The 13,403-nt window shown below is 40.8% G+C and overlaps 1 protein-coding gene across 2 annotated transcripts in view; it reads right to left on the bottom strand.

Moving 5' to 3' along the window:
• GPM6A (glycoprotein M6A) overlaps window positions 1-13,403 on the bottom strand; it is a 222,281-nt gene that overhangs the window by 158,906 nt on the left and 49,972 nt on the right. Inside the window, exon 1 of one of the 2 annotated variants that reach the window (XM_032468656.1) lies at window positions 4,605-4,662. The exons of the other annotated variant lie outside the window; for it this stretch is intronic. Coding sequence (XP_032324547.1) covers window positions 4,605-4,647 — 43 coding nt within the window. The 5' untranslated portion in view covers window positions 4,648-4,662. Of the gene's footprint in view, window positions 1-4,604; window positions 4,663-13,403 lie in introns of those variants that run through there. 2 annotated transcript variants of the gene reach the window in all.

The following is a 13,403-nucleotide window of genomic DNA, read 5'->3' as shown; positions in this document are numbered from 1 at the left end:
CCAGGCACCCTGCGGCTGCCCTTGGAGCCCCAGGGGCTGGGATGGCCTGGCCTGCTCCTGACCAGAGCTCTCCCCCCTTGGCTTGGAAGCACTGCCTGAACTTTCATTCTTCCATCTTTATGGTCCTTGGTAGAGGCCTTCTGTTTCACTTTGACTCTATTTAGTCAGACAAATGGACAGGACAGGGACTGGAGGACAGTGATGGCAGAGCCATGAGTCAAAGGGTCAGATTCTCAGATTCTCTTTTTGTCAACCAACTGACTGGTCATTTCAATATACCTGCAGGTTGTTGTCCAGCTTCTTAAACTTTGGCAGGGTTTCATCGCAGACATTATTGAATTTTAGGGACCATGCTAGCGGAACTTGCGGTATGAATAAAATAATCATTTTGTGATGCTTTAGGAAAAAAGATTTAAAAATTCCAAATATTCAATGAACTACGTTTTTAATTGTTATGAAGAGGCCTCTAAAACTTAAAATTGCTTCTCTTAAGAACTCCTTAGAAAAAGTAACAGAAACACACAATACCTAATAGCCAAACTTAAACATCTCTTTCTCTCTCCTTCTCTCCTGGTCCAACTCTGATCAGCCTCCTTCCTGGCCTGTAAGTTGCCATCTTCCTCCCCTTGGTCTGTTCTTTCTCCTGCTCCTCCAGCACATTCACGGTGCTCTCTTTCCTTTTAAACACATCCCTTGCAATGCCTGATGTTCCCTCCTGATGTTTTATAACATAGTTAGTGATGATGACCAAGCTCATTGCTCTTATAGCTTCAAATCTTACTTTAGGTCAGATTTGCCTAATCTAGTTAAGAAATTTCTCAGACCTCCTAAGAAAAGACAGGAGTTCACTGAAGAATCTAAGTCTATCCTGGGAATTTACAGTCCAGGATGCCCTGATATGTATTAATTAACTCACCTCGTGAAACTTGGAAATGTTAAAACTTGGTATGTAAAAAAGCAGTATGAATTTATTTGGCAAAATGAGGCCAAATATAATGATAAAAATTTGACTCCAGATAACTCCAAACTTTATATTTCTGAGATCTTGAGATCTCACCTGTCAAACTGATTAGTCAAAAATCCAGTCATAAAATTTGAGGAACAAATTTTACTCAGACTCTTCTGAGCTCTTTTTCAACTGACTTTCAGGCTTCTATGTTCATCTCTGCATTGTTCAGTTTTAACAAGAATCCTGCTAAGTCAGTTAAGGCATCCTTGATATCTGATCAGGTTCCTCCCCACCTCCCTTCCTGCCGAACTCTGCCCTGGCCACTCCCCTAGGGGATGTCTGATCAGCCTGGTCTGCCTTCAGCAAGAATCCTGTTAGGTCAGTTTACTCAGAATCCCCCTTACTCCTGATTAGGAATCTTCCATCCACTGACCCTCTCTCTGTTCCCAGCTATGAACCCCAACTTGTCCACTCTGTCCTGGAGTTGAGCCCAATCTCCCTCCCAGTGTAAGACTTCACTGCAGTGGTCCCCAAGCCTATCACGAAAGTGCCCCCTTGAATAAAGTCTGTCTCACTGTCCTTTTACAAATGTCATGAATAATTTTTTCCTTTAACAGTTAGAATATCATTTTTTCTTAAATGCCTCCTAAATGCACCAGACAGTAATCCTCTGAGGCCCCACGCCCTGCCCGGGGAGGTGCCCAGGAGTGATGAGTCCCATCTCCCTCTGAGATCCAGAGCTCCCTGCCCTCTTCCAAGTCTCCAGGCTTTCTACAGTTCCTCAAAAGCCTTCTCACCCACCGCCGGTCCTCATTTTCCCCCAGTCATGGACCCGGAATCACTGCTGAACAGAATTCAAAAGTGTTATCGACTTCTGCTTCCTGCCTTGCAAAACCCTCAGTTGGATGAGCATGAAAGAACATGCCTATCTTCTCGGGTGGGGGTCGGGTGGCAGGAGGGGGTGATGGGCAGAGTGAAGTCTGAGGAGACATACAAAAGACAATCTTTCAATGAAGCAGCTTGCCACGGTATTTATCTTTCAAGGCGGAGTTCAGTATTTGCCAATGAAAAAAGGTTGAAGTTCGACAAGATTTTTGGTTCTTTTGTTTGTCTGTGTATATCACCCAGAAATCCTCCTACCTGGAGTGACATCCTTCATCTGAACAGTGCATCAGGGATAATGATCATATTTACGGAAAATGTTCATTTCCAGATGATTAACTCCAGCCCTCAAAGAACTCGTTTGCTTCATGAATCGGTCAGGGCTCAACATGGAAAACAAAACCCACTCTAAACATTTAAACGAGAGACATCAATCCAGGGCAGAGGTTGCACAGATGATGGAACCGCGGAGAAGCCAGAGGACTGGGAGACACGACTGGGATTAGTAAGAGCAGGAGGCTGAGTGGTGCCTAAGTCAGATGGAGGGTGTGGTGTCCTGGAGTCCAGGGTCAGTGGGGGAATCCACAATGGGCTTAAATGGCAGGAGCTGAAGCTGCTGTGAGAGACGCCACTGGAGGCAGAGAAAGAAGATGACAAATTCCCCGGTTTCTGCCAGGTCAGCGTCTTCTGCACACTGACCACTGGACAGAGGGGACTGGACTTGGGGGTGAACAGTCCGGAACCTGGAAAATCTAGGGACTCCCAGTACCACGCAGGGCAGAACTACACTCAAATCCTGAACAAAATTTCTAGCTACCATTGGATTCTTTTAATGAATTTGCTTCTTACCTAAACTGGAAAAATATTATAGAATAGAAATATCACATTTCTTTGAAATACAAGATATTTAAGATCAGGGAGGCTTGAGATTGAGGACCCGAGAGAAGAAACTGTAGGGATGGGACCCTGCATTTCCTTTCATGCTGGAATCTCTTCCACAGTCTCTAAGGTGTGTCTAGACAGGCACTGTCATTAGAGTCAACGGCATTATAACATGAAACAAAGCAAAAAGGATATTTCTACTCTATTTTGTGTATGGGATAAAAGAAAGGGGTTTAGAGGGGCTGGAGATTAGCAAACTATCACCTTAAGGTTTCCAATGGCAGCCACAAATCTAATTCCTGGGAAGATGGCAACCACATTTATGAGTAAACTTAATATCATTTATAATAAAAACTCATTCTTTCATTACTTTGTCATGAGAGACACTATTTACAACCATGGTCCTTAATCTGCCCCCTCCCACAATAAAATGCATCTGTCAGTTTATGGCAGGCAACTGATGATGTTAGCAATTATCAAGAAAACAAAGAAAGAGAAAACTTCACATTAAAATAACTGCTTTCAGTAAAGTGTCCAGCCTCACTGGTCCAGCTCTTTTTAGATTTGGGCTAATATAAAAGGTATTTGATTTCTAGCAAGGTATATATGCATATATATGTATATTTGATATACATACACATATTTGATATATATAGGTATATATATATTTGATATATATGTAGATTATATATCAAACAGGTATAGATACATCTATCTCTATATATACATACATCTATTCTATTTGAATACATGTGTGTATGTTTGTATATACACATAAATACGCTCACATACATATATACATAATAATTTTTTCACATGCATATATATACATATATATATATACACAAAATATAATATAAACACATGCATATATATACATATATATATATATATACACAAAATAGATTTTTTTAGGAAAAAATTCCAAAGATGACAATGTAGGGGCAAAATTTATCACCCCAAAATGTGTCTCTTTGGCATCAGGATTATTCTGGGCTGATTATTTTTAAGAAACAGGAGACTCAGGAATTCTTTCTTTTTACCTCCCTCTTAACTGCCTAAAAGACTTTAGACAAAGGGCTTGGTCCAGGAAGAGCACTGTCACTAGAGGCACCTACAAAACATATGGGCTGGATGTGGGGTGGGGAGCTGGACGGGGCCTGGAGCCGAAAGGCTTTTCTGTGTCCCACTGTCTTTGCACTGCCCAGCAAACATGTTTACACAACATATGTTTTTCCATCTCCATGGGAACTGCCATCCTTCCCCTTGGAGTCCATCCCACCTCCTTCTCACGTGGCGCATAAACTCCAACTGTCTAACTTGTCCTGGGGACTCACATTCTAATGGAGCCCCCGTACGTACATAATTAAATGTTTTTCCTCCTGCTAATCCGTCACTTGTCAATTTAGTTCTTAGACCAGCCAAAAGAACCTAATTAAGGGTAATTAAGGGTGGAGGAAAATTTCTTCAGTCCCCAAAGGCAAAGTGGATATTCAAGTATACACCCTTCTAATTTAGGAAATTTTTTTCAGCTATAATTGAAAATGAATTTCAAAATCTTCAGTCTTCAGACCATCTTAAAAGGTCCATTCAGGCAGGAAATCTGAACAGTCAAACATAGATCACCCCCCTGCCACTCAACACTGGTCACCCTGAAACGGCGAACATTCAGTCTTTATGGCTGACTACTATAAATTTGAGCATTAAATTAACATACTGAAAAAAGGTAAGATCTGACAGCAAAGTTTCTATAATTCATAAGAAAAATTAATATTTTAACTTCATTACTCCTAAGTTCTTTTTCCCTGTCTTACGTTTTGTGCCAATTCTTATTAAATATTTGCTAAAATTTCTTATTTTAAGATACACCAGAAGTAACCAAAGAACTTACTTCCAGCTTCTTCAGAAGGCACATCAGTATTAAAATTTGGCATTCCTGGTTCATTTCACTCAAAGAAACGGGCACTGTAGGAGAGGAAACACTTTTCCACTAACCCATTATGTTTTGTCCCTGGGGTCCTGCAAATTAACATGACAAAAGATTAAATGGAGAAACGGTTCATTCCATATGCATATGGAGGCCTTCACAGAAAAAAAAAAAAAATTGGAGACCCCAAAGAGCAGTTAGTCCCAGGAGTTTATATACCATTTTAACAAACAGAAATAAACTGTGGAGACAAGACAAAGGAAAAAGAGGGAAGACTTTTAAGGGTGATTATTTGTGGGAAGGTAAATGTATAGGGAACACTAATAGAAGACAAGGGTTGTTCAGTGAGGTCTGCTATACAGCTTCCTCTCCTTGCAGTCTCTGGGCTGATTTCATTCTGCCCTTCCTAGTACAAGAGGCAGAGAAGGTTTGGGGTCATATGAAGGGAAGTGTGTGCCCTGCTGTTCAGCAAATGAAAGGGCAGAGAATTTTCTGTCTGTTGTTTCTCCACTGCTTTCATCTCAAAATAATCCTTATGCCAAAGTGGCATATTTGGGGATGGCGTGCTTTGATCTCCTTCAATATATATCCTCTTCCACTAAGGAATCATCTTCTAAAAAGAACTGGTCTTCATATTACATAAGAATACTAATGTTAGAAAAATGTCAGCTGTCAGGCTTACATTAAATTGTGAAACTGCAACGCCCTTTTGTCCTTTCATCATCAAGAAGAGGAGAGCATTTAGTGGAGCGTTGCTGAATATGAGCACTTCACTTCTCTCTAAATTAGCCTGGAACAGCTGGTGGGGACTGCATTTCCTCGTATCTTTGCTTACAAGAAGCATTTGGGAAGGAGAAAGAGTAACATTTCAGCAGGGATGTCTAGCTGGTAATGAAAATTGCAGGATGGTTTCAATAACAGTAAACATTTAAGACCCATTAAGTCATCTCTCTTATTGTGCTTAACACCATCAGATTCAATGAGGGAATCAACGGCCACAGCTGGATGCAAGAAGCATTGCAATTCAAGCAACGGGCCCCTGCCTCAGGGATAAGGAGCCTAAGTCATGGGTGAGCTCTGACTGCAGCTCCGCAGTCGGGCGGAGGAAGGCTTGCTAGTCCACAGCGATCTGTTACACACAGGATCCGTGACGTCTAGAGAGAGGGAGAGAGAGCACAAACATCCTTGAAAATTTAGCAGTGAGCACTGAAGGAGACATTTATAATTTGCTTTTGGTTACTGATTTAGTTAAGATCATGCAAACCGCAGGAAATTTTCATTCGATCAGACAAGTAGATAAAAACCAATCTTGGCCGGGGTGGGGGGATCTTCAAACTCCAGCGCTCTTATTCTTCTGTTCTCTTCTCATTATTTTTGTAGATCGTAACCATGGTGCTTCAGAGACCCAGCTCCGTTCCTTGCACGGCTTCTCAGCCTGCAGATCTGCTTTTCACCACCTCCAGCACAGACTCAGACGCCTCTGAAATTCAGTTTTATCTTTCCTTCATTCATTCCCTCGTAATTCTAATGAGTTCAACTTGATGCTGCTGACTTGGGGAGACCATCAAACACACCTTTTCCTTCTCAAGGCTCCAGGCACAGCAGCTGCAGTTGACTTGGAGGGAAACTCATTCTGATGAGAACCAAATTAAGTTGCGAAATCGCGCCTACAGATGGAGGGAACATTTTCAGCCATGGAAACAGATCAAAGTAAAGGGCATTTAGGGCATCATCGAAAGCAAAGATCATCTTCCAGATCTTGTCAGTCTGTAAAATCGCCTTTAGAGCCATAGCAGAACCACCACCTACCACAAGGACACATTACCCACGATGATTTCAGTTAAATAGCCAGCACTTCTCCTTAACTGTCATAGGCACAACTTGCTTCCCAGCCTTGACAGCTGACTGGCTCAACAGGCACTTCAAGGGTGATCTGACTCCTCTGGGTCGCTGTGGTAGCTTCCTCGCTGTCTGTCTGGTCCTCCTGGTGTGTTTTGCAGAGCACCTGCTGCCTCTGACCTCTGGTTTTCCTCACCTATGTACCACTTGGCTATGGGCTGAATGTTTGTAGTCAAGCACACATTTAGGCAGAGGCTGGCTGCTAGTCACAAGGAGCAGGTGCCACTGGTGACGATTTTAGTGCTTTCCTAGATATGAGAAGATGCAAGAATATGGGCTCATAAAATCTTCTCCTGAAAATATCTAACTCTCTGAAAGGCCTGTTCTGCCAGCATTTCCCAGAGCACAGGGGGCCTCATTCCTGATCTCCACCCTGAACTCCTTTCAAGGTGTGTTGAAGGTCAGGAACCTCAGTGGCTAGGGACTTCATCTCTGTAAAGGCAGATGGCAAGCGCCAAGTTTTAGCTGGCACCTTCTAGACATAGTCCAAATGAACCTGCATCTTTATCTATGCCCTCTGAGAGTCCATGAATCCTAAATTTATGCAGTTATTCATGCACAGGCAGACCCATCCTCGGAGTCAAAGATCTAAACTGTTGAGCAGTAAAGGCTTCATGATGTCAACAGGAAGATGTGAATGTTAAGAGTGAATGTGAGAATAGAAAAAGGAAATATAGAACTAAGAGTGTTTTAATTAAATAACTATTCGGCCATAAATTTCATATGTATGAAATCATAAGTTGAAACTCCATTTATTTAGTGATAATATTTAACATGCAATCTATTTTAATCAAACCAGGGAATCTAAATGATTTGGACACAGACACCACTCCATTCCCCACCAAGGGGTTCGGAACGAGCTTCCCCAAAAGTGCTACTTCACCAAGAGGATTATTTTGAGCCAAAAGCAATAGAAATTCTGTACATTCAAGAGGAACTTTTGCCCCTCCTTTAACTATTCTGAAGAACTTAAATTGAGGGTCTTTCCCAAAATAAGAGTTTTTACCACAGATAAAACTTATCTGAGTGGCTCACCTGTATGGCAGGGCAAACACATAATCACCCAACACCTGGACTTCTCATCATCCTGTGAATGACCCTCCTGTCCTTGGAAGCCCCAGGCCCCCGCCCCACTCCTCAATTTGGGGTGGCATATATACCTCATTTCACCTTTCTGTCTCTGTGGGGTTCTCTCACATAGGAAATTAGATTTGACTTTCTTCTGTTAGTCTCTCTTATGTCTATTTAATTATCAGACCGGCTGAAAGAACCTTTGAAAGGTAGAGGAAAATTCTTTCTCCCCAACACACACAAACACCAACACACTAATGATGCCATGTCTGTGGGCGGGACCACCCACTTCTGATCGCGACCCCGAACACACCCAGGTTCTCTGGGTCTCTGTGTCCTCTGTATCCTCGTCCGCAAGACTGAACCGATTAGATGACCGCCAAGGTCCTGCAGAGCTCAGAAGGCTGGTGCTAAGCGTTCCCCTAGCTTTGGTCTGAGCACATCAATTAAAATCACCGAAGATGGAATGAAAATCCTCAAGTTTTCCAAAGGTTAAAAAAAAAAAAGACTATTTAAAAGAAAAGATACCTAATTTAAAGAAGACAAACTTTGAGGAAGAAGGGGTTTGTACCACACCCTGTAACATGATGCAGGGATTTTAAAGGCCTTTCCTGTACAAAGGAGTTTGCACAGGAAAGCTGCTTCAGTTAGTTCCAACAAGGGGAAACTTAACAGTCTTCCAAGGAAGAAGACTAGCTCAACAAAACTAACTAACTAACTAACTAACTAACTAACTAAATAAATAAATAAATAAATAAAAGGGTATTTATATATGGAATTATCACTGTAACATTGTTTCATATAAACTAAAAACAGACTATGTGAAAACAATCCACATAAATTTGCTGTAAATCACAGAAAACAAGAGACTGCTTCTCTTATATTGGGTTTTGCGTGTTTAAGAGTCAGCCAGCTTGGTTGGTTTTGCTAACCTAAATACCCCTTTCAAAAGAAAATTAAAACAATGACTTTGTGTTCCCAATGGTTCCTGAACCAGTATATCCTCAGTGTTATCCTGACAGGCAACTCGATATGCTGCCAGAGGCAGACAACAAAACAGAGGGAGTAAGGTATCTCACCATCGAATTAATTGAGTCTTATTATAACTCACAAATAGTAACTGAAGAAATGCTGTAAATATACGTTCTTTTATTATCAAAAAGATGGGCCTGAAAAGATAGTAAGTTAGCTAATAGCCAGCAGTGATTATGTGCCAGTGGGAAAGGAAGCTCCTTGACCACCAAAGGGGAATTTAGCTTTATAGTTCAGTACAAACCAGGAGCTGCTAAGAATACCTGAATGTTTTCATAGTCCTCATCTAGCTAGCGCATTTGCACAAATCACACAGGAGTTCATACACATTATCTAATCTGATCATCCGAACAATCTAGGAAGGTAGATACTGTCAAATTCAGCTCACAGATAAGAAAAACAGAGGCTCAGAGAGGAGATGCTCTGTCTGTGCTGATACGGAAGGAAACAAGGGAATGAGGTTTAACACGAACCCTCTAATTTTTTACTGTGATGATCTCTTTCTTATACATACTTAACGGCCATCTGCTGGTGAAGTTTCCAAGACCCTCAATCTACCATTAGCACCATAGTGGAAGTAATTAAATATAGAGTATTTTAATATATATCTATCCATGAGAACATTTTATTAATATGCTTATTGACGTAATAGAAGTTTACATAATGCTAACTAGGAACACGGAATTAACATGATACAGGGATTTTAAAGGCCATTATACCCACTTTCCATCAGCACACAGAATAGATGCAGGAAGAAGAAGCACGAGGACACAAATGTAAAAGCCAGGCAACACATTACACTGTGTGTTTACACAACGAAACACGGGTAGGAGAGGAAGAGCAATAGAGAGAAATTCAACATCAAATAGAGTCCTCTGGGAAAGATTTCAGAGGTGAGTCCACGGTGAATCTTAAAAATTGATAGGATTTGGGTGGGACAACCGGAGAGAGAGAAACACTGATTCAAATAAAACAGGTTAAACAATACATTTAATGAGAAGCAGCCACAGTGTGTTTAGGGAACAATGAAAACGACAAAAAGATGTTTGTGAGCCGAAGGAGAAGGAAACAAGTAGAACCATTACATGAAACACGAATAAATCACAGGCTATAATAAAAAGCATGCTTATTTCGTCTCCTACCACACTTTCGAAGTCATCAGAGTGGCTTGTTATAATCCAGTGGTGTGCTAGGAAATCGACTTTCTGGGGGAAAAATGTCCTGATTTGTAGTATTTACCAATTTCCGTGGTGTAAATACTCCCACTGTGGCCAATTTCAAGCTACTAATGCTTTACCCTCAGGCTCACAAACAGTTCCTGAATATCGAACAACCAACCCTCACAAGCCAGCAGGAGCCAGCTCCCGCATGCCACAGGCTTCCCCACCCCCTTGATGAAAATTTGGGTATTCCATGTTTCTCTGGTTATTCTAACACCATAAAAATTCCACAATCTCCTTAAGTTGTAATGTAAAACTGTCTGATTTTAATACTTAAAATGATGAAAGCTGTGTGATAATAAAAGCTGTGAACCTGATTTAAAGCTGGGCAAGGGGGCAGGTGCCCTCTCTTTCCCTTCCTCCTTTGGTTGATAACCCACTTTCTCAGCCCTCCAGTGCTGGCGAGTAAATAAAAAGAAGAAAGGAAGGCACCTGCCACTTCCTCCCTGTTTCCTGTGAGCTGCAGGAAACAGTGGGGAGAGTGGGTTTACAACTCACATCAGCACAGATAAGCAGAAGCCGCGTTTTCTGCTCGGTGCACTCCCTGACTCTCCCAGCCACGAAACAGACAGTCCAGGGGTGGCTCCAAGGATGTAACACACACAGGCTACCTAATTCCACCAGCTTTGGGGGTAAACCCAAACTATCCCGTTTTTCTGGCACAATTTTGTTTTCCTTTTAAATCCTGTGGTCTATTTCCTGTGTCTAGGATTTTAGAGAGAAGTTATGGGAGCCTGTAAAAGCCACAGATCGTATTAATCAGCATCCCTGAGCATCAGTTCCTGATTCTGGGAGTGATTTTGTATTTTATTTGGTTTCCCTCATTCTGTATCACATCACAGCAGCCCTGAGACAGAAAATAAGCCAGGAAGGTAGCCTAGACAGAGGGTGTACACATCATGGGGAAAAGGCAATAATCTAAACCAGCCCACACTAGCAAACTGTCAAATCAGACTCTCGAAATCAGAGTTCTTACACAGGATCAAGTTTCAAGGGTAAGAGTGATCAAGGGACTCGGATAAAGAAGCCTGAGGCATCCCAGGTGACTCCTTAGGTCGCTCCTTCCCACACTGGACATGGCTTTGCTGGCCCAGAATGACAGGCGAGTGCAGAGGGGGTTCACAGGTTATTGCTCACATAGAAGGGAATTTTTAAGTCATGAACATCTTCATTTTATACCCCAAAGTGTTTTGTGGTTGACAGACTGTTTCCCGCCTCATAAATCCACAGACCCAGGGTTTACTTACTGCAAGCAATCCTTCAGCCAAGGACATCCTGCTAAAAGCATTCCTGCTAAAGAGATAAAGGTCTGTTTCTCCTGGTAAATATCACTAGTCTACAGGAGAGCCACCTCCTCCCCTTAGCGCCGGCGTCGCCTGCACTGCAGGGCCTGCTAGGGGCCGCTGTTGATGGCATGTTGTACGGAATGAAACACTAACAACAAATAAGCAAAACGGTGAACTGTCAGGGCTTGAGACAGCAAAAGGTTCCCTCCCGAAGGAAGGGGGCATGTAATTTCAACAGGAACAAAGAAACCCAGTCTGGCCCTGTGTGCCATCACAGTAGTGTGGGCCGCTATTAAAAACCTGCCGAACAGATGATCCTCTTCCATTCATCCCCCCTTGATACAAAATTTATACAGTGGGGGAGGGGGAGGGCCCATAATGTAATTCAGGGTAAACAGGTTAAAAACTGTGAGCTCTTAATATTATATTAGAGTTAATGTTATATTATACTTTATATCTAACAATATTAGAGTGAAAAACTAATATGTGGGAGGAATGCGTTGGTACAAAAAACACAGGGGAAAAAAAAACTGGAAAAATAATACCAAATGGTTCGAGAAATCTCAACTCAGGGAGAGGAGAGCTTTCTAAAGAACATGATACAGAGAGACAGCAAAGTTAAGTTGCCTTACAAGTGGGTAATCTGTATAGAATTATACACTCTTACTGTAATTATATACTGTTACTGTAATTTTTTAAATAACTGGATCCTTTCTTCCCAAGTTCCCTGTCTCATGAAACTCAAAACAATTATCCATTTTAAACATTCACTGAAAAAACGGCTTTAGTAATAAATCCCATCATATAAAAAAAGTAAATTATAATAATTCCTTTTCTAACTTATAATATTCCCACAATGAAGAGCTTTATGGGGGCATATTTTGCATACATAATTTTAAACACTGACATTGAAAATGGAAAGCAGAATGAGAGAAAAAGAGAAACTTTATAATAAAGGGGTATTTCAGACAAACTCGATGATAGCCACATGTGCAAGCTATGAATTTTCTCTAAAAACAATGGACAAATATAAAGATGGAAGCTGGGAATTTGTCAGTTTTTAAGAAAGGTAGAGTTTTGCTTAGGTAATGGAACTGGTTCTGGGAGCGGCTGTTGAGTTACATATGGAAAAAGCTTTAGGAAGAAAAAACAGAATCAAGAAGAAAAATCTTTAAATAGGGAAAAAAGGAGATAATATTGTAATAGTTTCTGAAGAAACAGTGTATATTGAGTAGGTACAGGCATAGCTCCTATAGTTAACAAAAAAGGCTGATGTGGACAAATTCTGAAAAAATGTCTTAAATTATTGTTCACCATTTCCGTAAGGAAGAAAGCTTAGCGAGAGTTAACAGAATGCTTGTAATGAAAGATAGCATTTCCTTAACCTACAGTTCTTGACTGAAAGGTTCTTAACTTGGCTTCCTAGAGTTTACTAAGAAAGCTGCATACCATGTTTCTTCATTAAAAAAAAAGTTTATAGCGCAATACATGAAATATATAGAAATGTGTGTTTTTGAGTCATCAGCAACTTGCTAAGTGCCAGTACATCATTTTTTTAATCTTGTGTGTCTTTGAATATTAATCAGAAAGAATTACTTCATGTTTACGCCCATTCTTTTCTTAATTGTCTGTTTATATCCTTTGTTCATTTTTACTTGAGGTGTTAGTATTTGCTATTATTTCATAAAATATCTTAGAATAATAAGGCAAAGACCTTTTTCATATTGGTTGACTTTATAGTCTCAGATTTTGAAACAAAATTAAGCACACTAATAAACTGATCTAAAACTAGGGAAAGTGGAAGAATTACCTTTTACAGTTAGGACTTTTAGTATATCTAAAAATAAATGTATAGTTAATTAAACTATCTGCTGAGGACTGTTGCCCACCACTTATTTTAAAAACTCAATCCTTCTAGTGATCTGTCTTGTAAGAACGAGGTCTCCGGCAGTCTAATTAAATGTAATGGCTTTCTGCTGAGGACCTTCTGAAAATTATGTGTATCATAAAAGTTACTTATGATGTCTGCGTGATCCTCACTCCACTTCCTTAAACCCAGGATCTCACCTTCGTGTTAGCGTGAGATCCTCAGGCAAAATAGTGATTGATGGGTCAGAATAAGCTTAAAGAACAGTCGACACTTTCACCAAAATGTTTCTAACTTAGAAACAGCAGGTCTTTTTATTTTTCAATCATCAACAAAACTCATCCTTAACTAAAAGCATCGGTGAAGTTTGCCTGAGACTTTTGGGCAG

This window comes from Camelus ferus, chromosome 26, assembly GCF_009834535.1.
Source record: "Camelus ferus isolate YT-003-E chromosome 26, BCGSAC_Cfer_1.0, whole genome shotgun sequence".
Classification (NCBI taxonomy): domain Eukaryota; kingdom Metazoa; phylum Chordata; class Mammalia; order Artiodactyla; family Camelidae; genus Camelus; species Camelus ferus.
This window is presented reverse-complemented; position numbering and strand designations above follow the sequence as displayed.